General features: G+C 35.8%; 1 protein-coding gene across 2 annotated transcripts; it reads left to right on the forward strand.

Annotated features, from left to right (window-relative positions):
- The first annotated feature begins 1,979 nt into the window (after nucleotides 1-1,979).
- Nucleotides 1,980-21,226, forward strand: LOC132700685 (nuclear receptor subfamily 2 group E member 1). Of its 2 annotated transcripts, none has more exons than XM_060668168.1 (4): nucleotides 1,980-2,201; nucleotides 16,555-16,788; nucleotides 17,458-17,696; nucleotides 20,376-21,226. In XM_060668168.1, exons 1-4 carry the CDS (start codon nucleotides 2,132-2,134, stop codon nucleotides 21,024-21,026), a joined length of 1,194 nt encoding a protein of 397 aa, XP_060524151.1. In that variant the 5' UTR covers nucleotides 1,980-2,131; the 3' UTR covers nucleotides 21,027-21,226. The 2 variants fall into 2 exon arrangements, with proteins under 2 accessions (XP_060524151.1, XP_060524152.1); XM_060668169.1 differs by lacking the exon at nucleotides 1,980-2,201 and adding an exon at nucleotides 14,023-14,086.
- Nucleotides 21,227-22,281: the final 1,055 nt, after the last annotated feature.

Consider the following 22,281-nt stretch of genomic DNA (forward strand, 5'->3'; position numbering starts at 1 on the left):
GATGAGCCGAACGTTGTCATTATCTTCATTGCATGAGTAATTAGACTTGGGAAATTATATGGACTTAAATGGTAGGCATATTTCTCACTAAAAATCTTATACAGTAACAGGCATATTTTAAATTTTAGACTAAGGAAACAATTAGGTGAATCCCTTGTTCCCTCTCATTATAACTACTGTGATGTAGTGTATGGTTTTTTTATTGATGACGAGTGTAAGTTTCAAAGGTTGCAGAATGCTTGCGTTCGTTTTGTTATGGGTCTTCGAAAATATGAAAATTGGCTTAATTGGCTTAAAATGGAACAAAGAAGAGCTCTTCATTTCAACATACTCGTTATGAAAATTATCCGTAACCTCGATTCACCCACTTTGCCAAGAGAGCGGCTTACTCCTAGGAGTATTATCCATTCTGTGAATGTAAGATACAGGAACAGACAACGGTGCCGCATCATCAGAGTGCGTTGTTTCGTAGATCCTTCACATTCAACGCAATTCGTGTTTATAATTCTTTGTCACAGGAATTCATTAACTTAAATTTATATTCATTTAAAAAAAGGTACAAAGATCATTTGTTACCAATACAGTTTTCCTAATAATGTGTTACTAATTATGTTATATTGAGTTATCAACTTTTTTATCTTCAATTGCATTTTCTGTAGTGTGTGGCAGAGTTTTGTTGTTCTTCCGATTTTGCAGGTATTTTTCATATTTTATTTGTTGTTCATTAATTTTTTATTTCAATAAATAATGCGCAATTTATTGATTACATAAATAGTTCTTTAGCGGTTCAGTAGAGTAGCTATTTAAAGCTAGACTGCCCCGCTTTTGAGCTATCTGTTTACTTTGTTTGGAATTATATTAATAAAGGCTATTTATTATTAAAAAACTGAAAAATGGATCCCCCTATTATTGAAAATTGTCTATAACTAACGATATAGCCCGCACAAACAGGTAAAACTTTTGTATTTTAGGTTTTTACCTGTTGTACAGGGTGTTCCAGATATTAAGTGCAATATTCAACAATTAACAGGTGTCTTAAATTTGCAGCTATCGACTTCAGATTTGACAGAAGGGTAGAAGTCCACACCCGCATTTCATCTGTTGAAAAAGGACTTACGCAAATCTTGCTCAAAATATAAAAAAAAAAGATTTTTGACTTTCGATTTTGACTTTCAGAGAACAGATATTTTCTCGAAAATCCAATCGGAAAATTTGTGAACGAGGAAATGCGGGAGATCCAGTATTTTTGCCATTGACAGGGTTTTTCAATTATAGACAAAAATCTAAAAGACCTTGAAAATCGTTCTTTTCGGTATTAAATTATTAATCGTAACTCAAAATTTGTGAAAAATACGCCCAATTGGTTTAAACAGTGACATAGGCCACATTGAGAGCTACAATTTTTTGCTCATCAATGAATGCAAATGTCACATTTATTTAGGTTAATCAGTGACGTGTCGCTGACTGCCTATGGACAAATAATGTTTTGGTTAGTCAGCACTTTTTTTGCGAGAAACGAAATATCTGGTTTTTAGTTTTGGTTAGAAGTCTTTTTACTTTTAAGAAAATAACATAACATCTTAACAGTGAGGTAACGATTATTATTAAAAAGAAATCTACCTACTATTAATAATTTTTAACAAAATTGTCAGTAAATGGAATAATAACAACCTTTTTCAGAAAAAAAATATTTTGTTTTTGAAAACTTTACCACCATGTATAACACATATAACATTATAAATATGGCCAGAGTGGGGCACCACTTATAAAATCAATAAATGAAATAAATCGACTTGACGGTTAAAAACCACAAAAACTAATGAAAAGCTCAAGTGCGCCGCCTTGCCCCGCCCTTCCCTACGTATTATTATTATATCGTTATTATTGTATTTAATATTTATTATTTTATTTATTTGTAGTCCTTTCGGTTGGCCTTTTTTCGGTGCCAATGATTTTACCTCCCGTTCTCTGCACGCATGAGCTTGCTTGGGTTCGCCAGAGAAAAAAGTGTGTCGTTTTTCGGGCGTTTTTTTCGAAAAAAAAAAAACAACGCTCGGATCGGCAGTTTCTGCGCGAGGGTCTCGCGGGACGTCCACTATTCAAAATTCGGCATGTTTTTCCGGTAATCGAAATGGTTGACTGTGGCAAACCGAACCGTTTGAGCTTCTTTTATAGGCGTCGCGACATCGTCCCGCAAGAAGGTGAGTTCGCCGGGGGAGACGCCCTGCGTCAGTCGAAATTTTCAAAATAATCAGCGTTATCAGGTTAATTTTTATAGAAGAAATTAATAAACGATGCATATACATTAAAATGGAAGTTTTGTGCCAAAAAAATGATTAATTGCCTTTATTGTTGTATATTGTTATATACAAGTGTATAACAACAAAGCTACTCCACTTAATACATTGATATATTAAATATACAATAATAGATAAATGTAATAGTAATATGGAACAATAGATAGTTATTAAAAGTAAAAGTCAAAAGAATAACATTGATAAGTTATCAGCTTCAAGAAATATAAATTAAGAATAATATAGGCCCAAGGACGGAACCTTGCGGTACGCCTGGTGAAACAGTAAGAAATTCAGAACTTACATTGTCAAGGGTAACATCATCGAAGCCGTGGTAACTGAATTTGGCGCATAGAAGTTTATGGTTAAGCCGAACAAAATCTTAAAAAGATTTAAGTGCAGTCGCAAAACCATTATTGAAGAACTAATAACGTGATTTGATATGTAAAAGTAGACATACCAATTTTTTTCCTGTGTTTCCTACGTTTTACTAATTGAAAATAACGTTATAACCTTAAAAAAATTTAATTTGATAAAATTTCGTGAAAATCTATTTATTTATTTTTATTATATTTTATAAGAAAACTAGAAAATAAGACTTTGCCAGTCCAAGAATAGCGTTGACAGAAAAAATGGCATTTCTTTACCATTTATAACGATGCCCTCTTTTTGTTTTAAGTCTCCATGTTTAAATTGTTATTTGAATATTCAAAATAAAATTTTGCGACGCTTATTTTATTATAATTTGTATGAGTTCCTTTCCAATCCAAATACAGACAATTTTTTTTAATAATAATAATAATAATAACAATTTATGAAAATGCACCAATGAAGCAAAATCGTATTGAATTTTGATCAAATTTTTGAGTTAAAATTACGAAAAGAGGCAGAATAAGCCATATTCAACAAAACCATACCATACGATACCAAAATACCATAAATAATGCTTTCTTATGGGAAAATTTAGGTATAGAACATTAATTATACGCGAAATATATTTAGAATTTTACGCGGAATCTGAAAATGCAATAATATTTAAAAATAATTCATAAACTTTTTTAGCAAATTTCGTTTCGCAATTTTTATTAACTTTTGGAACAACATTAATTGTGTTTCGGTTTAAATTTGCAATGTGTTAATCTGTGATCAGGAACATTATACGGAATATGGAGTGTATAAAATTAAGCATTACAAAATAGTGCGGCCAAGAGGGCATAAAAGGTCACAAATAAACATTGTTTTATTTTTTTAATTCTAATATCCCATGCTAAGTAAAGCAATTGTATGATTGAAAAAAATCTGTTCGTTTCATTTAAGACTCATGTCATTAATTAAATTTCGTGGAAAATATTAAATTTTATAATAAAACATTAATATTGCATGCGCCTGAAACTAAAAAATTAAAAAATAAGACTTTGCCAGTTCAAGAATAGCGTTGCCAGGAAAAATGGCATTTGAACTTTTTAAATAAAATTTTGTGACGCTTATTTAATTATAATTTGAAGGGGTTCCTTTTCAATTCAAACGCAGATAACACTTTTGTTTTAACAACAACAATAATAATAATAATAATCGTAATAATAATAACAATTTATCAAAAAGCACCAATGGAGCAAAATCATATTGAATTTTGATCAAATTTTTCAGTTAAATTTACCAAAAGAGGAAGAATAAGCCATAACCAACAAAATTTTGGTCGATGACATTTAAAACAATAGCTGCAGCCGAGATATCGCAAATGATTAAGGCTTCCTTATGGGAAAATGTAGGTATAGAATGTTCTACGTGAAACATAACTAGAATTTTTCGCGGAATCTAAATATGCGATAATTTCATAAACTTTTTAATCGAATTTCGTTTGGAACGCTATGAATTACGTAAAAAACCTTTAGAAAATCGAAAAATTTAATTAGAAACAAAGATCAAGTTCGTATTCCAGTGGGGGACCGCTCTAGGAACGGATTCCGATTTGTAAATTCGTCTCGCCTCGCCTCGCACGCTGCCGTGCCTCCCCGCAGTCGTGGGAAGGGCCGTAGGGCCGCGACGCAAGGGTGGGGCGCCAATAGGGATTCGGGGGTTGCCCTTCGGTGGTTGTTTCCTTTTCCCTAATAAATCCCGGGCGATAACGCGGGCGAACTTCACTGTTCGCGACGCTCTCGGGAGTTGCGGAGCAATTTTTCGAAATTTTTTTTTCCGTTTTTTTTTTCGATTTTTCGCCGTGTTTTTTTTTTATGTTGCCGTTCGATGTCGGGATGATGTTGGGTGCGAGTGTGGACGCGTTGGTTAAGCTCGAGCAGGGACAGTTGAAGACCCAGAGCCCCCCGTCTTCCAGTAAGGGTCCCATATGTACAGTATTCACTTGGCTGTAATATTTTTTGTTTTTAAAGATATCAAGGTAAACAAAAAAACAATATCTAGGGTTAGTGGACGAGTTTTTTTCCAAGTGACGTATAAAACACCCTGTATATTATATATAGAATATCTTATTCCGATTACAATGATGTAATACGCTTTATATTTTAGTACACTCGTTTTTGACGTGTGTTACATCATTGTAACTGGAATAAGATATTCTATTAAACGCATATATAATATACAGGGTGTTCCGTTTAAAAAAATATAATGTAGGTTTACATGTCAGAAAATTGATTGTGTTTTGTTTTTTACGCCACTTGAAAAAGAACCTGGTTGGTAACCCTGCATTTTGTTTTTTGTTTGCCTTGATATTTCTAAAAACAAAAAAGTTCCAGCCAATTAAAATGTTGTCGTGAGAAATTGAACGCCCGGTACAGGTTTCCAAAGTTACCACAAAAAAGCACCTCATTTTTAAATGTCGGTTGAATTACAACAAAATGTATTAATCATGTTAATTTATTCGGCTTTACGAAAATTGTTCGAAGTTATTTATTCGGTTATGAGGTAAAAATCTATCATTTTGTCACGGGCGTTATAAAAAGTTGAAACAAATTGAAAATCATCGAAAAATCTTTCGGAAAACATAATAATATGCGCGAGTGCCGTTTAAGAAAATCGAAACCATCCTGTAAAATGAAAATATCGCAAAAGCTATTGGGTTGTTCGGAAAGTCATTTCGTTTTTTTTGGGGAACATGAAAGACAGTTTTCGTATAATGAATAAATATTTTATTAAATTATATATTGCCCATTCTGGTCCAACACCTTTTGCCATCTTTCTGGCAGTAACATAATTCCCCTCTCATAAAAGTTTTGGTCCTTGCTGCCAAAAAACTGGTTCAGGTGGTTTTTGACCTCTTCATTTGAGGTAAAGATTTTGCCATACAAAAAATTTTGCAGGGACCGGAACAAATAGTAGTCGGAAGGCGCCAGATCTGGAGAATATGGTGGATGTTGCAGTACGTCCCATTCAAGCTGTAAAAGTTTTTGGCGAGTGACCAAACTTGTGTGAGGTCTCGCATTATCCTGGTGGAATACTACAGCCTTCCTGTTGATTAATTCGGGCCTCTTCTCTTTAAGTGAATCATTCAATTTGTCCAGTTGATGACAATAGACTTCTGAATTAATCGTTGTATTGTCCGGCAAAAGCTCAAAAAAAACGATTCCTTTGACATCCCACCAAACGGAGAGCATCACCTTTTTTTGGTGAATATTGGCTTTTGACACGCTTTGAGCCGGTTCATCTTTTCGGCTCCATGACCTCTTGCGTTTAACATTGTTGTATACAACCCATTTTTCGTCCCCAGTAATAATCCGCTTCAAAAATGGATAATTTTCTTGACGTTTGAGGAGCGAATCACACACGTCAACGCGACGACACAAATTTCGCTCCGTAAGGATAAGGGGCACCCACACATCGAGCTTCGAAGTTAAGCCCATGCCTTTCAAATGGCCATAAACAGTCGAATTCGACAAATTTAATCTCTCACCGATCTCTCGTGTGGTTATTCGCCGATTTGCATCAACTAATGCCTTTATCGCATCTTCGTCAGCTTCGACCGGCCTTCCAGACCGTGGTGCATCTTCGACATCAAAATTGCCGGATCGAAATTTTGCAAACCAGTTCTGGCACTGGCGTACTGCTAACACGCCTTCTCCATACACATCCGTCAATTTTTTTCTCGCTTGGACAGCATTTTTCCTTTTCTGAAGTAAAAAAGTAAAATATGACGAAAATGCTGCTTATTGCTCTCCATATTTAAAAGGGCACCAACCAAAAACTACTGCGTAGAATTAATAGAACTTTTTCACACACAAGCCTTGCAATATCAACTCTCAAGACATATAATGGTTATGCGGCTTAAGTGTGAAATTGGTTTCGAAAAAACGTAACGTCCTCTGACGGGAAAAAACGAAATGACTTTCCGAACAACCTTATATTTAGGTTTGGGGACGTGTTATTATTAACAGTAAAATGGCTTTGAATTGTGCGTTATAATGATCTTTTCAGCTTTTGGCTTTATCGAGACGATGAATTCTATAATTGACGCACCCTGTACGAGTCTTAGTGTGTTGGAAGAGTTGAAGTACCTTTAGATTTGGAAAACGAATGAGAACGTTACGTTCTATATTGTTTCTGGCCGCAAAAAGGGTTACTGCCAAAGAACTTCACCGATGTGTCAAATATATTTATATTATAATTCATATTAGTTATAAAACCTTAACGAGTGTTATTGGGTAAAGCCATTTACAAAAATTTTATTCCTCATGTATTTCTTGAGTGTAGACCATAGAATAATCGTTTTTACTCTGCGTTTCGGAAAAAGTTAATAATAATAATAATAATAATAATAATAATAATAATAATAGTTATAATTAAATTTATAAATTAAATATAGTATGATAGATAAATGTAATAGTAATATGGAACAATACAAAGTTATTAAAAGTAAACAGATTGCTTTCGAAAAATCGTCGGTGAGCGGGGCAAGTTCGTCGCAAATCGGCTTTTTATTTTAAAAAGAAGGCGCTTTGCGGATCCTTGTCCTAGAGGGACGCAATGTTTATCTATCGTGCTCCTGCGGACCACTATGGAACTGTCGCAAAATCGATCCAATTTGATTGTGGATACACCCTGTATCAAGAGTCCTTCACACCTCGTCGAACTTCAAAGTTACAGCAAACTTCGGTAAATATTAAACATTTTATTGGTAATTGCAATTTCAAATTATAATGGGAACTACTTCTTTTCTGAGACCATGCAATATGTGGTAATATTAAATGACGTCATTGTGTCTAGATTGACAGCGAGAAATAGTCATTTTCATTTGGATTTTTTCAAATATCTCGAACATGTGATAGACGAAAACCGTAAATACAAAAAGAACAATTTTCAGGGTCTTTTAGATTTTTGTCCATAAGTAAAACAGTTATAGCGCCGAGTCTCCCACGTATTACTATCGGATGAACGGCTTTGGAGGAAAAGCTGTTTTTCTGGATGCCATAATAACCACAAAAAAAAATCAAAAATTAAAAAAATATACTTCGCTTTATTTTATTGCTTATGTTTTTTTTAATATTGCACGGAATATCGCGAACACCCTGTACAATACTTGAAAACCGTAAATACAAAAGTTTAAGCTGTCTATATGGGCTATATCGTCGTGTAAAAGAAACTGACATTTAAAACACAGATTTGAAATTATTGCCAATTTTTCATCCATTTTTCTTTTTTTTTAATTTGCAACAGGCGCACCTGTCTATTTTTGAAAAATTGTCAAGAATAGAAGTTTATGGAGTCGTTTCCTCTGCGTCTTCTGGTTCAATAGTTTTTTCGCTCTTGTAAATGGTTTTTGAAAAATGGTCTTCTTTGTAGACCCTTGCACACGCGATTTTTAATTTTTTTAAAATACTTCCCGACTTTTTTTCTAACTCAAAATTACTAAAATTTATATTTAGATAAAAAAATCTCTTTTTTCACCATTAACGATACCAGAACGCTCACTGCAATATGTTCACAAAAACGAATCTTTCGATCGTTGGTATAAAATCCAACCCTTATATATTAACGGCTTTTGGGACAACCTGTATAATACGACAATATTGAAGCCCTCCGAACGCCTTTAATCACGTCCTTTGCTATTGCTCTTATCATAGATGTAGAATGTATACGGAATGTCGGGCGCTTATCGGCCTTATCATCTGTACCATAGGTTATCGATTGGTATTTTGCACGCGAAATCTGTTTTGCACACAGTACCAAAGTCGATTAGCAAAGCACCGTATATACAAATTACACTCAGTTTTAAGGTGCGTTCACAGCACACGGGTGCGTCTGGGTCAGTCCTGGTTATATATGGTTTGGTTTGTTTTTCTTCACTTTTTATGTCGATTTCCATCAGACTACATTCGAAATGGGACTTTCCGCTACATATTGCACCCATGAAACCTACAGAGACTTCGCTATCTGTCGCACTGGGTTAGATACTGTCAAATCGGCACAAAATATACATCAGTAGGCATATTGGTACCTACTGACGAAACCATCAAGTCTCTTATTACTTTAACTTATGTATGTATCAATAATATACTGGGTGTTTCAAAAAAAGCGATTACACACCGCACAGGATTTTTTCCGTAGATTCTAGGGGTGTAGTTTGTCTTTCACTTGCTCTAACAGTTTACTAGTTATCTATATTATTTTTCACATTAATTGGAAATAATTTAAGATTTTCAGAAATATATATTAGCACAGCACAGTTCGTTAGGACTAATATCGGTATATCAGATTTTGGTAACGTTACTTCGGGAGTGCCACAGGGTTCAATTCTTGAACCTCTGTTGTATCTCTTGTACACATTTGATATGTCTAAGGAAGTCAAATTTTCTCAAATTCATTCATATGCTGATGACACCCAGCCCAGCCAAGTATGATAATGTCGAAGCTAATCTTAATTTGGATCTTAAAAGTCTTTTTCAGTATAGCAAAGAACCCAATCTTAAGCAAAATTCTAAAAAAAAAGGCAAATTATGCTACTTGCTCCCCCTAGAAGCTATAATTTTTCGCGTGATCATGTTAAAATTCAATGGGAAAATGAGGATCTTAAATTTACAAATGAAGCAAAAACTTAAGAGCAATAATGGATAGTGGCCCCATTTCTAATTTATGTTGCCCTGGATATCTGTGAAAATGTTTATGTTTTCACGTGTATATATATATATATATATATATATATATATATATATATATATATATATATATATATATATATATATATATATATATATATATATATATACGCAGAACAGCTGAGATCTCAGTTATTCGACAATACGAAGTACCTACACGCGAACCTAAATAAGTTCTTATGAGTTAATACTTCGTTTCAGTTACTGAATATATATTTAAATATGTATTTGTTTTGTCTTTTAAAATATGAGTTCGTCAAGAAGAAAGTGTAAATGTAGTACTGATTTGTTTTGTTATATTTCCGGTATTTATTTATTATTATTATTATTTATTTACCAAAAAAACAACAACGAAACATTACAGACTTTATAAAGGAGGCTTACTCTGAATATTTCGGTTTTAAAATGGACAAACCATGGGTTCCTCATAAAGTTTGTAAGTTATGCGTGGAGTCTTTGCGGTTATGGAAAAAACGAGAACGTTCTGGATTAGACTTTGGTATTCCGATGATCTGGATGGAGCCTACAACATTTCGATGATTGTTACTTAATACGTGATCTCTATTTATCAAAACAAAGGTGAGAATTATTAGCCTCAAGATTGAAAGAATTTATTGGCCCCAACAGTGACAAATACGACATACAGGACACGAGGGTTATTGCAATTTTTTAGTGAAGGTCTGGTGTGCTGTAATGATATCGCGAAGCTGCTTTTATACATGGGCTTTACAGCATACAAACCTACTGAGTGGCGACTTTTTATTGACACTTCTAAAAGAAGTTAGAAACGCTTTTTACTGCACCATAGTAATAAATTTGCATCTATTCCAATTGCCCATTCAACAAAGCTCAAAGAGGAGTATGAAAATGTAAAATTAGTTTGAGAAAAAATTAAATACTTAACATCAATGGCCGATTTGTGTAGATTTGAAAATGGTTAATTTGTTACTCGGTCAACAGAGTGAATACACGAAATACCCGTGCTTTATTTGTATGTGGGAGAGTAGAGCAAAGCAACATCATTGGAATTAAGATGTTTCTTTAACTGTCGGTAAAGGTAATGTAATAAGAGGGCCATTGGTAAGCAGAGACATAATCATACTCCCACCATTACATATTAAGTTAGGAATGATCAAGCAATTTGTAAAAGCATTAGACAAGGACTGAAACTGTTTTAATTACATTTGTAGGAAATTTCCTAACCTTAGTATGGAAAAGTTGAAAGGTGGAATATTTGATGGTCCTCAAATACGGCAAATGATGAAGGATTTTATCAAAGTTCTGACTGTTCCGGAAAGTAAAGCTTGAAAAAGTTTTGTATTGATAGTCGAAAATTTCCTAGGTAATCATAAAGCACCAAATTATGAGAAAATTGTGCAAATATGCTGACAAATTTTCAGATTCTAGGAGCAAAAATGAGTATCAAGTTATACTATCTTCGCAATCATCTAGATAATATATAGTGAAGAACATATAACAAACAGAAGAACTGATGGAACCGCCAGGATCTAAAAGTGATGGAAGGACGGTATCAGGATCGCCGGGATTGTCACATGATGACAGATTACTGCTGGTCTTTAAAAAGAGATTGTCCAAAGAAGAGTTATAAAAGAAAAGCTAATAAAAGGCGTTTTTTGGAAATATAGTATAAATTTTTAACATTTTTTTCTCTATTTACTTCAATCTTAATCTTTCAAAATAAAACTAATGTTTTCAACATTTATGTCATTTTATTTCTTGTTTTCCGATAGAATGTTGTTTCTATCAAGGCAGACTTGACCATTTTCAAATAACTTGGCCATTGTCCAGAAATCGAATGATAATTATTTTTAAACTGAAATATCGCAAAAACGGCTAAACGAAATGTTAATGATATATTCGTTTGTTCCTTTGTTTTCAAAATTAACCCTGTAGGTGGGTGTCAAAATATAATGAATAACCCGGCTCATGGTTTTGAGTGTCTACGGTTTTATGCTAAAACATCTCCGATATCTGTGACGAAGAACGCTCCTCCGACAAGTGTACAGGTGAGACATGCTTGCGCGGTAATTGCAAATTGTATTGAGCCGGAACTTGTCCTCTTCCAGCCACGTAAAACGAGCAACTTCCGCTGGCGACTGCTCCCTTGCTATCGGGGCGGGGCACTAGGGGCGAACCTCTTGTGGGTCGCACCCATAGTAACGGTATAGTGATAGCGCAGGAAGTAGGACGACAATTCAATCGAAAAAATGTAACGAAAACTAAGTTACAATGCCTATTCTACTATACTATAAGTCAGAGACCTGCTGGTAAGATTACTCTGTAAAACCTCATCAGCTTATAAGATTCTTCGTAAATCTAGATTCGCTTTACTTCAAGAAAGAATTCATCAAACCCTTCCTAAGGGAATAGGCCAAGTAGAAGAAGTGCTTCCATCTAGTCCCCATCCGAGGTCGATACCCTTTCAAACATGATCCATGACAAAGTTTTAAATCTTCGTTTATCTTCAGAAATTTGCAAAATTAACACTAGGGAACCCATCAAACTTCTCTCAACTACCAAACACTGTGATCAATGTATCATAGCACCAACTTTCGGAAACGGGAAAATTAGTTATTTCAAAAGGTTCCGACTTTGTCCTTGTCCCACGTATTATTGCGCATGTCAAATCTCGATTCATTACTAAACAAACTACCACGTCAAACAGCTAATGAAAAGAAATCCTTAAATAATCAAAATCCCGTAAATCCAATATTGCAGATATAGGAAAATGCTACGGTGGTCGTGAACACAAATCGTCAACCTTAAATCTATCAATAAGGCTTCTTCTCTATCAGACAAACTAGAATGACCCCTTCGACCTATTGTCAGCACCATTGGTTCTCCAACATACTCTCTAGCAAAATATCCACCTTACTTAATTCCTTTCACTTCAAACTAACCAAAACTCTCTTGTTAAAACACCTTACCTATGCTCTTCCCTCTAATAATTTCCACAATAAACATATTAAGCGTTCTATCACAAAATACACTTCACCACAACCTTCCAATAGCAATGAGGCCGAAAGTAATCCTACACTTGCCACTGTTGTCCTTCGTTACATTCAAAACATCACTGACCACATATCAAAAGTTCAAAAGAAATATAACGTCAAAACCAAATTTACCACTTGTGCAAAAATCCCTCAACATCTTCATTAAAGCATGTTTTTTTCTTCCAAAACGAAAGCAGATTCGATCAAACATTTCCGGATTGCCTCTTAACTGATTGATTACCTCTGAAATCCTTTGCCGAAGCTCCGCAACATTATTGCAAGTGTGCACGTGATTTTTTATGCGTACCCAAATCCATTAAAGTTAAGTCAGGGCTATTGGCTGGCCAATGCATAGTTCCGCCGTTCCCTAACCAACCTTTGGGATATTCCGTGTAAAGAAAACAGTTTAACTTTCACATCATTGTGAGGAGTGCACTGTAATCAGCGCTGGTATATTTACTTCTTCTATATATTGTTCTATTTGGTGTTCTAAGAGTTGCAAATAATGATCTCCAGTTAACTAGGACTCAAAATATGCCCGTCTATGACACCACACCATACATTAATTGATTGGTAAAGTCTGTTAATAGATATAAGAAAGTGACTAACTGATACGAATTAAGGAAAGACCCGGGCAAGCCGTAAGAATGAAATATGGCCGAACTTTGCTTATAATTTAATTATTTGGGGTTTTGTTTGGGAAAGAAAGAAAGAAATTTCGAAACTTGAGGTAATAATCTTGTTGCATTGTATGTTAATGACCACCCTTGGATAATCCCATTCAAAAGCAATTGGCCACTTTCTTATATCTATGAACAGACCATACCCCTGGATTTTAATTTCATGTATTTGTCTACGATTATTTAACTACCAATATCGCGTATTTTTGCAACCCTGTCTTGTAGTGAACGGACTTTCAGAAGTCCATAAACTGTTTTTCAAAAAATCCTTATTCTCATTATGTCTATTTAAAAAATCCAAACAAAACTGCATCCTCCTTTGACATTGTTCTGCACTTAGTTTTGGTTATTATATTTATATTCTTTCAAAACTCAAATCCCAGAGTCTCTGTCTCTTTCTCTTCATATCTGTCTCTTCATATACTCTAGTAATAGAGGAGACTGGGAGTGCTCTTCATGTCAAACATAAACGTATTATTTGACAGTCAGGGCTCTCTTATATAAAAATTAAAATATAAAGTGTGTTACACCATTGTAGTCATGCATACATAATATACATTGTGTTCCGTTTAAAAAAAAAATGATGTAGGCTAGACAGTGTTTTGTTTTATACGTCACTTGGAAAAAAACTGGCTACTAACCCTTCATTTTTTTTTGTTTACCTTGATATCTCGAAGAAAAAGTTACAGCTAATGAAAACGTTATGATGTGAAAAGAGCATATTCGTCACATAATTTTATTTAATTTGCACAAATTATAAAAAAAAAATCACGCGTCCGCGTCGTGATATCAGGCCTCGTTCGTGATTTTGTTTTCCTTCACCTCGGACGTTATCTGCGTCTAATCACCTGGAGTTTGAAGTTAATTGACGAACGCTGACGATCGACAATCGGCTTTCCGCCGCCGTTATCTTTTATTAAAAAAATTCGACCGACTTCGCGATCAGTCCAGATCAGAGTGTCGGCCATTTCTTGCGTAAACGACATCGATTATGTGTGAGTATTCATATATATATACGAGTATATACGCCTAAGCGTCGCTTCTTACGGGCGCAGCAACGGCAAATCTGAAAGATTGTCTCGTTGTGTCGACGTCGTCCCTCACCGCCAGCGTCTCAAAGCCAGTACCGGACTCGCGATATTTTCGTTAGTTATACAAAAAGCGTAAATACAAAATATTCTTGTTCTATTATCTTACGCTAATGTCAGAAAAAACAAACGACGATCGAAAGCTGTCAAAATGACAGCAACGTCATTTTTTAAAAATAGAACATTCTCTCAACATAAAATTACCACATTTTCGTGTATTGTAAGAATGGATATCTCTGAAATAGGTAACTTTTTCGCAAACATAATTGGGAACACAAAAGTGCGGAACAAAAAGGTCAAGTCTGCCTTGATAGCCACCATTTTATCTATGTTTGCAATTGCTTTAACAATGTTCTACTTTTGAGTTAAATAACTAAAAATATTTCAAATGGGTTAGACAGAGGAAGACAAACGCCAAATATAAAAAATATTCAAACAATAAAAATATCAATATTAGTGCTAAACATTACCCACATAACCTCCATTATTTTCTGTACATGCAACAATATCTCCTTTGAATTTCCTATTATTAGGGTTTTCTCTGTTTAGATCGTGTAAAACGATTTTAAGTCTTTCTCTTATCGCTTTCAGGCCCATTATGATAAATTTTGTTTTTTAAGTATCCCCACAAAAAAAAATTACAAGGACTCAGGTCGGGGCTGTTGGCAGGTCATTTGATGGTTCTTTGTCTACCTATCCAAAGTCAATATTTATTATTTAGATAATCGGTGGATTATTGGTGGACCAAAAATGTTTATTCTTGAGATGAAGTACATCTGTTGTTCTGGTTAGTTTCTGGTTGTGTTGGTTTTGTTTTCGGCCCTAAAATTAGACACAAGCAACGACGAGTAAGCAGGAGCATTATCGTGATGCAAAATCCATGAATTGTTCCCACGGTAATCAAATAAAAGAAATTAGCGTCGCAGAAATCGATATCGTGAAACGACCATCATAAAATTTCAATTAAAATGTCCGCTAATGAAAATATTTATTTATTATTATTATTAATTTTCGAATTTTTTTTCGGGACTCGCTTCAAATTTCTGGCGAATACCATCGACAATCATCATTCGCAACGTTATCGGAACTACTTGACGCTAACTGTGCTACACGTTCGATAAGATCGAGCCACTCGCGCGTTATCGATCGACTATCGACTAAACGGAACGCCGGATCAGAGTAGGCTGCGAATTCACTGCGAAATTTGAAGTTAAGGCCGCTTTAAAGCGCGAGACCGTGCTTGATTGTGAAAAAAACGTTTTAAATTAAAAAAAAACGGTAAAGATTTGATCAAAATTCAATCCGAGCGTGCTTCATTGGTGCTTTTCGATGAACAAATAAGGCGCTATAAGATTCTATAACGTCTTCTTCAAAGTAAAATGTAATTTTTAATAAAACAAAAATATTGTGTGAAATTATAATGACGCAGATAATAAGATGAGTATCACAAAACATTATTTTATATGTCTAAAATAACAACAGAAAGAGTGCAGTCTTATTTTTTTAGTATCAGGCACGTGGCGCATTAATGTAACGCGTTTCCTCATAAAATATAAAAGACTATGATAATTCCCATGACGTGATACGCCAGTCTCATATCGCAACCTGCCATGGAGGTGCCTTCATTTTTTGTTTTCTTTACACATATAGTATAAGCTTGGTTTTTGAAAAACTTACTATTTTATAAGTAAATAAATATTTTTATTAGCGGACATTTTAATTGGTTTATTTCTAAAGTAAGTCATGTTTAGGCGTTGAAATTGTATGAATGTCGTTTCTCGATGTCTTTGGAATTTCGGGCGTTTACGTGGTGCGTTCAAAAACTAAGGTGACTTTTGTAAAAAAAAAGGAATACAGTGCTACAAAACCCTTGAAATGTTGACAATGACATGAGGACGATCTATCTGTTGGAACCCACTCTCTAAAATGGCAGCTTGTGCGACACCAACAGTATGGACAGGTGCATTATCGTGCAAAAGACGCACGCCTCTGGTCAGTTTTCCTCGACGTTTTACACGTATGCAGTCTCGCAATTTATGTAGTAATGTTGAGTAATATTTACCATTGACAGTGGTATTAGTTTCTTTAAAATCTATCAAAAAAATTCCTTCACAATCCCAAAACATCGTGGCCATCACCTTTTTTGTTGACTGGCAGACTCTGAATTTTCTTGGAGGTGCTTCACCCTTACGACGCATCTCCATTGATTTTTTTTTGATAGGGGGTCATAATAGAGAACCATAGTTTCATCTCCCGTCACAATAGTTTCTATCACAGGCTTCGGTTCCGACCCATAGAGAAATAAACGAAAAATAAAATACGTATAGTCTGTTTTAAGGGGGAACAGTCCTCACTGACAGTCCTTTCCTTTGCAGGTCGTATATTGGACATCCCCTGCAAGGTCTGCGGAGACTATTCGTCAGGTAAACATTACAACATATTCGCGTGCGATGGCTGCGCAGGATTCTTCAAGCGGTCGATACGCAGGAACCGCCAGTACATCTGCAAGGGCAAGGAGGAGGGTTCCTGCACGATCGACAAGGCTCACAGGAACCAGTGTCGCGCGTGCAGGCTGCAGAAATGCCAGGAGGCCGGCATGAACAAGGACGGTAGGTCCCTTGTACAGCTCAAAAAGTTACCTTTACTTTTTTTATAAAAGAACACAAAAACCATCAATTTTGTGTTTTGCCACTTCTATCAAATGGTGAAGATCTTCGACGCTGGACAATTATTTTGTGGTCAAAATTGCGGATTATTATCACACGGGCAGAAACTGTGGTAAGGGAAGGAGATGCTTTCCTACTTAGTAACGGAAACCTGAAGGACTTAAAAAAATGGTTGCAAGTTTGTGTGGTCTAGATCTGTAACGTTACACACCGTACCCTTGAGAAGACGAATTTAAAAAAAATCAAGGATATGAATTTGAAGGTGCCGTACGCGCTTGTTTAGAACTAAAAGAAAGAAAGGAAAAATTAAGAAATAAAATAGATGTAAAATTTGATGTTACACTATAAAAATTGAAAGGGACATTTCGCCAGAATTGGAACTGCTACTGCGAGAAAGTGATCCGAACTATTGCAGTATAATCGTGTCTTTTTACAAAACTTCTGAATTCCTCCGGCGCTCAGAACTTTGAGTTTTAGTCATGCTCTGAAGAAGCCAACAGGACGACTGGCGAAACGTTTTGCAAGTTCGACGCAGGCGGAATCCAGAAGTTTTGTAAAAAGTATTACGGTAGCCTGTGGATTTTTCTCGAAAAAAAAAAAACACCCTTGCAGCTGTGCAACACGAACGGGGTCCCAGGAATTCGACCCTGCGACGCGTGATGACGTCATTTTTCGAGAACCACCAGCGGTCCTCCAACGCACCGGGACCTTCGCCGCTGGTACCCGCGGGTACCGCCCTCAATCTGGCCATGTCCAAGGGGCCTTCTTCGCAGGACGCGATGTACCAGTCGATGGCGGTCGCCCCGGCAGTACCGCCCGCCTTCCTGTGCCACGGCCTCATGATGCCCAGGGTAAGTACCTTCGTTCAAATTTTCTGGACTCCTCCGGTTTTCAAAGTGCCACAGCAGTACACTCTCATTCTATGAAAAACTCGACGGAAGAGCCCTGCTGGTATTTAATAATAATAATAACTATAATAATAGACTTTAGACTTTATTGGCCATTAAATACATTACAAGAACAACAAATGGCAAGTCACAATATCAAACACATTCTAATAACATTCATAGAGGTGTCTATTGGACAAACAGGTAGATCATTCAAGAAACTCATTAACGAACATAAAAGAGCGTTTAAAAACAATAGTCTAGATTCTAATTATGCTACACACTTAAACACAGAAAAACACATTTTAACACAAATTAAATTTATTGAAAGCCATGGAGATTAGCAAAATGAGACATTCAAATGTATTGATTAAGCAAGTAGTTTGTAAATATTACATTTGATAAAGATGCGGTGTTGTCGAAACAATTGTCATGTAAAAATATATATATATATATATATATATATATATATATATATATATATATATATATATATATATATATATATATATAAATAAAATTTCGTGAAAATCTGAACATTTACTTCTTCTCTAAATGTGTAGATAAAATTTTATTGTTTTTTTTTTTCATACAAAATCAAGTTGCACTATAACTCCTAGTTCAGAATAATTACCAACCCTAAAATAATAAAAATAAAATTATTAAAAGCAATTTTCTTTAATTCTAAAACCAATGCTCAAATTGACGGCCGTTTTCTTATAAACATATCCTACACCTTCCTTTGACGCTATTTTTTGCATTAAGAGGTTCTACCGCACGAAGCTGTCTCAATACAGTACGAAGTGCCTCTTCCAATTCCCTTCTAGTGGTTGGGCGATTTCGAAATACAAGGTCTTGGATTCTCCCTCGTAAAAAGGCAAGGGGTCAGGTCTGGAGACCTGGGGGGCCATTATATAGGACCTTTATTTTCGATCCAGTACATTATTTAGCAAATTAGTAATATCTCTTGCGTCGTGAAGTGCCAAATTGTCAATAAACGCAATTACCTGCTCTTCGAGAATTTGTTGGTATCTTTCTGCATTTAAATTTCTATCAAAAATATATGGGCCAATAATTTGTCCTCTGTCGATTTTCGTTACTTTCAATATAACATTTTATCATGTCGTACTTTTCAAAGTGTTCAAACATTTTTATAGCTTGACGCAGACGCCATTTTTGACTCAGATACCGGGAAACTGCATAGGTCACAGTTAAGCACAGCCTACTATTGTAATTATTAAAAATTGCAGATATCTTTTTAACTACTTAATAAAAATAGGTGTATGGCACATCGTTTGACAGGATATTTTATTAGAAAACCATTTTTCTTTAAATTGGGGTATTCCATTTGAAAAAATGTCACTTTGTGTTATATCCCGTGAACGAAACGCTTTAAGAAAAAAACAAAAAATCTCTATCTTTACAAATGAAAAAATTATAGAGGGTTTTTAGAAACGCGCATTTTTAAGCTCAGAAACGCTTTGACGTATCACGATAAAAATTTTTTTGTTTTCGACTTCTATCGAATTTGGACCACCCTGCCCAATAACCGTGTTTTTTCTGAACAACGAAGACACGGATTTATTCAACTTAAGCCTACATTTGTTGAAGGAAAAATCTACGAAATTTTGTAACATTCTTTTAATCACTTTTTAATTGGGCAGCCTCGTGGCCTTTGGGTTTGTAAGTACAGTGAAAACTTCCTACAGCGAAATTCTGTATAACATAAAACTCTGTATTACGAACAAAATTTGTGGTATTATTACGTCTCCATACAAAGCTATGTATTAATTCACCCTGTACAACGAATTTCTCACTGTCTATACCGAAAGAAAAATGTTGCAGTGGTTCCAACAGCAACATCTTAAAAATGTATCATTCTCTGGACCCATCGTAAAACTAAAAGCAGAAAAGTTTGCTGAACAGCTTGGCGTTATCGGTTTCAAGGCTTCGGAAGGATGGTTGGGGAAGTTCAAATAGAACTTGGAAAAAGGTGTCAGTAGAAACAATTCAACACTCGTATCATCATGCAGGACTTATTACTGAGACAGGATACGAACAGGACTTGGAAGATGATCAGCCACTAAGCGAATGCATTTTATGGTGATAGATCAGGATTTGCCTATAACAGCAGACTTGACAGAGGAAGCCATATTACAACATGCAAGAAAGGGCGAGGAAGAGCACCAAGAGGAAGAAGAAGATGAAGAAGTTGATCTGGGATCACCGCCAACCGTTCAATATTCAGTTAAGCGGCTAGAGAACGTTTTATGTGTCATGGGGAAGATGCGCCTCTCGAAGAAATAGTGAAAATACAAGCGAAAACACTAGATGCGTATCGGCGTACTCAAAAGAAAATGACCGATTATTTGAAACATGTAGTTAAAATGTGTATATAAAATAATTAAATATTACAGAACACATATGCGTATTTTTATTTTTCAAGTGCCCATAACCCTTTATATTAAAAAAAAAGCAGTCACTTCAATTTCGCTATATTGAGCCCCGACTGTATATAAGTAAACCTTTTTACCAATACGGCGGCCCCCTCAAACAGTGGAAGCGTCTGAAGAAGTCGACGGAGAAATAGAGAAGATTTCTAGAAAACGCCAGTTGGGTTTATCACTATTCTCTGGTTTCCAGGTGCCGTCCTTGGCGCACTTCCCGCCCCCTGTAATCAGCCCGCCGCTGACGCCGCCGCCGACTCTCGTCACACCCGAAGCCATATGCGAGTCGGCAGCTAGACTGCTCTTCATGAACGTGCAATGGACGAAAAGTCTGGACGCGTTCACCGCCCTCTCATTACCCGACCAGCTGCTCCTCCTCGAAGAAGGCTGGAAAGAGCTCTTTATCTTGGGGGCGGCGCAGGTGCTGCCCCCGACCGACCTCGCGTCCCTCGCGCGGGGCTCCGAAGATCACACGATTTTCCTGCGGAAGCTACGGGACTTCCAAGAGGTTCTCGCCGACGTCAGACATTTCCAGATGGATCACCAGGAGTTCGCGTGTCTACGGGTGGTCGCGTTGTTCAAGACGCCTCCGCCGACGACGACGTGCAAGAGTCTGGAGGAAGTCACCAGGGTGCAGGCGGTGCAGAACGACGCTCAGCTCGCGCTGAGCAAGTACTTGGGAACGGCGAAACCTCAGCAACCTCTGAGGTTCGGCAAGTTGCTGTTGCTGCTCTCCGGGGTGAGGAACGTCCCCGCGGATACCATAGAGGAGCTCTTCTTCAAGAAAACGATAGGGGACATTCCCATCGTGAAGATTATCTGCGACATGTACAAGTCGCAGCGCTGAGAGGATGAGACGGGACCCCACCAAGCCCACCCAACGATACTACATAGTACTACTGCCAATCTGTGATGCGGGATATTGAAAAAAAAAACGATTTTCTACATAGAAAATGGCCGACGTTGATCGCCGGTCGCCTTTATTTTTCTACGGACTGACTTGTACACTTAAATATATTTTTCGAAAATTTTCGAGTGTTTGTTTTTTTTTTTACTTCCACTAGACGCTCCGCAGAACCGGAAATCTTCATGGTTGGTGAAAAAAAAAGCGTAAGTAATAAAAATAAAAGAAAAACGCGTAAAAGAAAACTATAAAAAAATATAATAGCTCATGTGGTTGGTCTTTCACATAAGAGCGTGAACTGTGACGTCAATAACTTAATATCACAGTAACAATATACAAATGAGATCAATAGTAACAATAGGCCTAATAGTAATATTAACGCTGTAAAGGTACGAGGGCAGCGCCAAAATTTCCCTGCCTGAATATGAAAGAAACAAAGTTGAGTAACAATTTTTTATTATAAAACCCCTGCCTCATGTGACACAAAAGCAACAATCCAAAACTACATGTATCTAAATGTACATTATACATTATAGAAACTGAAGTTCTTAACATCCCTCCACTAAGTTATATATATAGATATATTGTGTGAATAATTTTAAGTAATTTAAGTAGGTAATAAAATTAATTTGTAATTTTATTTTAGATTTAAACATAAATAAAATTAAATTCTAAGCAAAGTCCGGTCCTGTTCGGCCATATGTGTTTGCCCGGGTCTTTCCTTAATTCGTATCAGTTAGTCATTTTCTTATATCCATGAACAGACTTTACCCCTGGCTTTTTATTTCGTGTATTTCTCTAGGATTATTTAAATACCAATATCGTGTATTTGGTCTTTTACAACCCTTTCTTGTAGTGAACGAACTTTCATCGGTCCATAAAATGTTTTTCAAAAAATTATTATTCTCATTATGTTTATTTAAAAAATCCGAACAAAACTGCATCCTCCTTTGACATTGTTCTGCACTTAGTTTTTGAGTTTTACGAAATTTAAATGAAGTTTATTTAGATTTTTTCAAAACTGAGTTTATTGATCGCCTCGAAATACCTGTCTCTTCATATACTCTAGTAATAGAGGAAAATAGATGTGCTTCAGAGAATCCTAATAGGTTTGCCTTATTTTTTTCATTTAAGAAAGTCTACTTGAAGCATATCACTCCTTTCGCGGATGGTTTGGAGAATAATTTAACCACCAAAG

Source organism: Cylas formicarius, unplaced genomic scaffold (assembly GCF_029955315.1).
Source record: "Cylas formicarius isolate icCylForm1 unplaced genomic scaffold, icCylForm1.1 PGA_scaffold_4__25_contigs__length_36172078, whole genome shotgun sequence".
Lineage (NCBI taxonomy): Eukaryota > Metazoa > Arthropoda > Insecta > Coleoptera > Brentidae > Cylas > Cylas formicarius.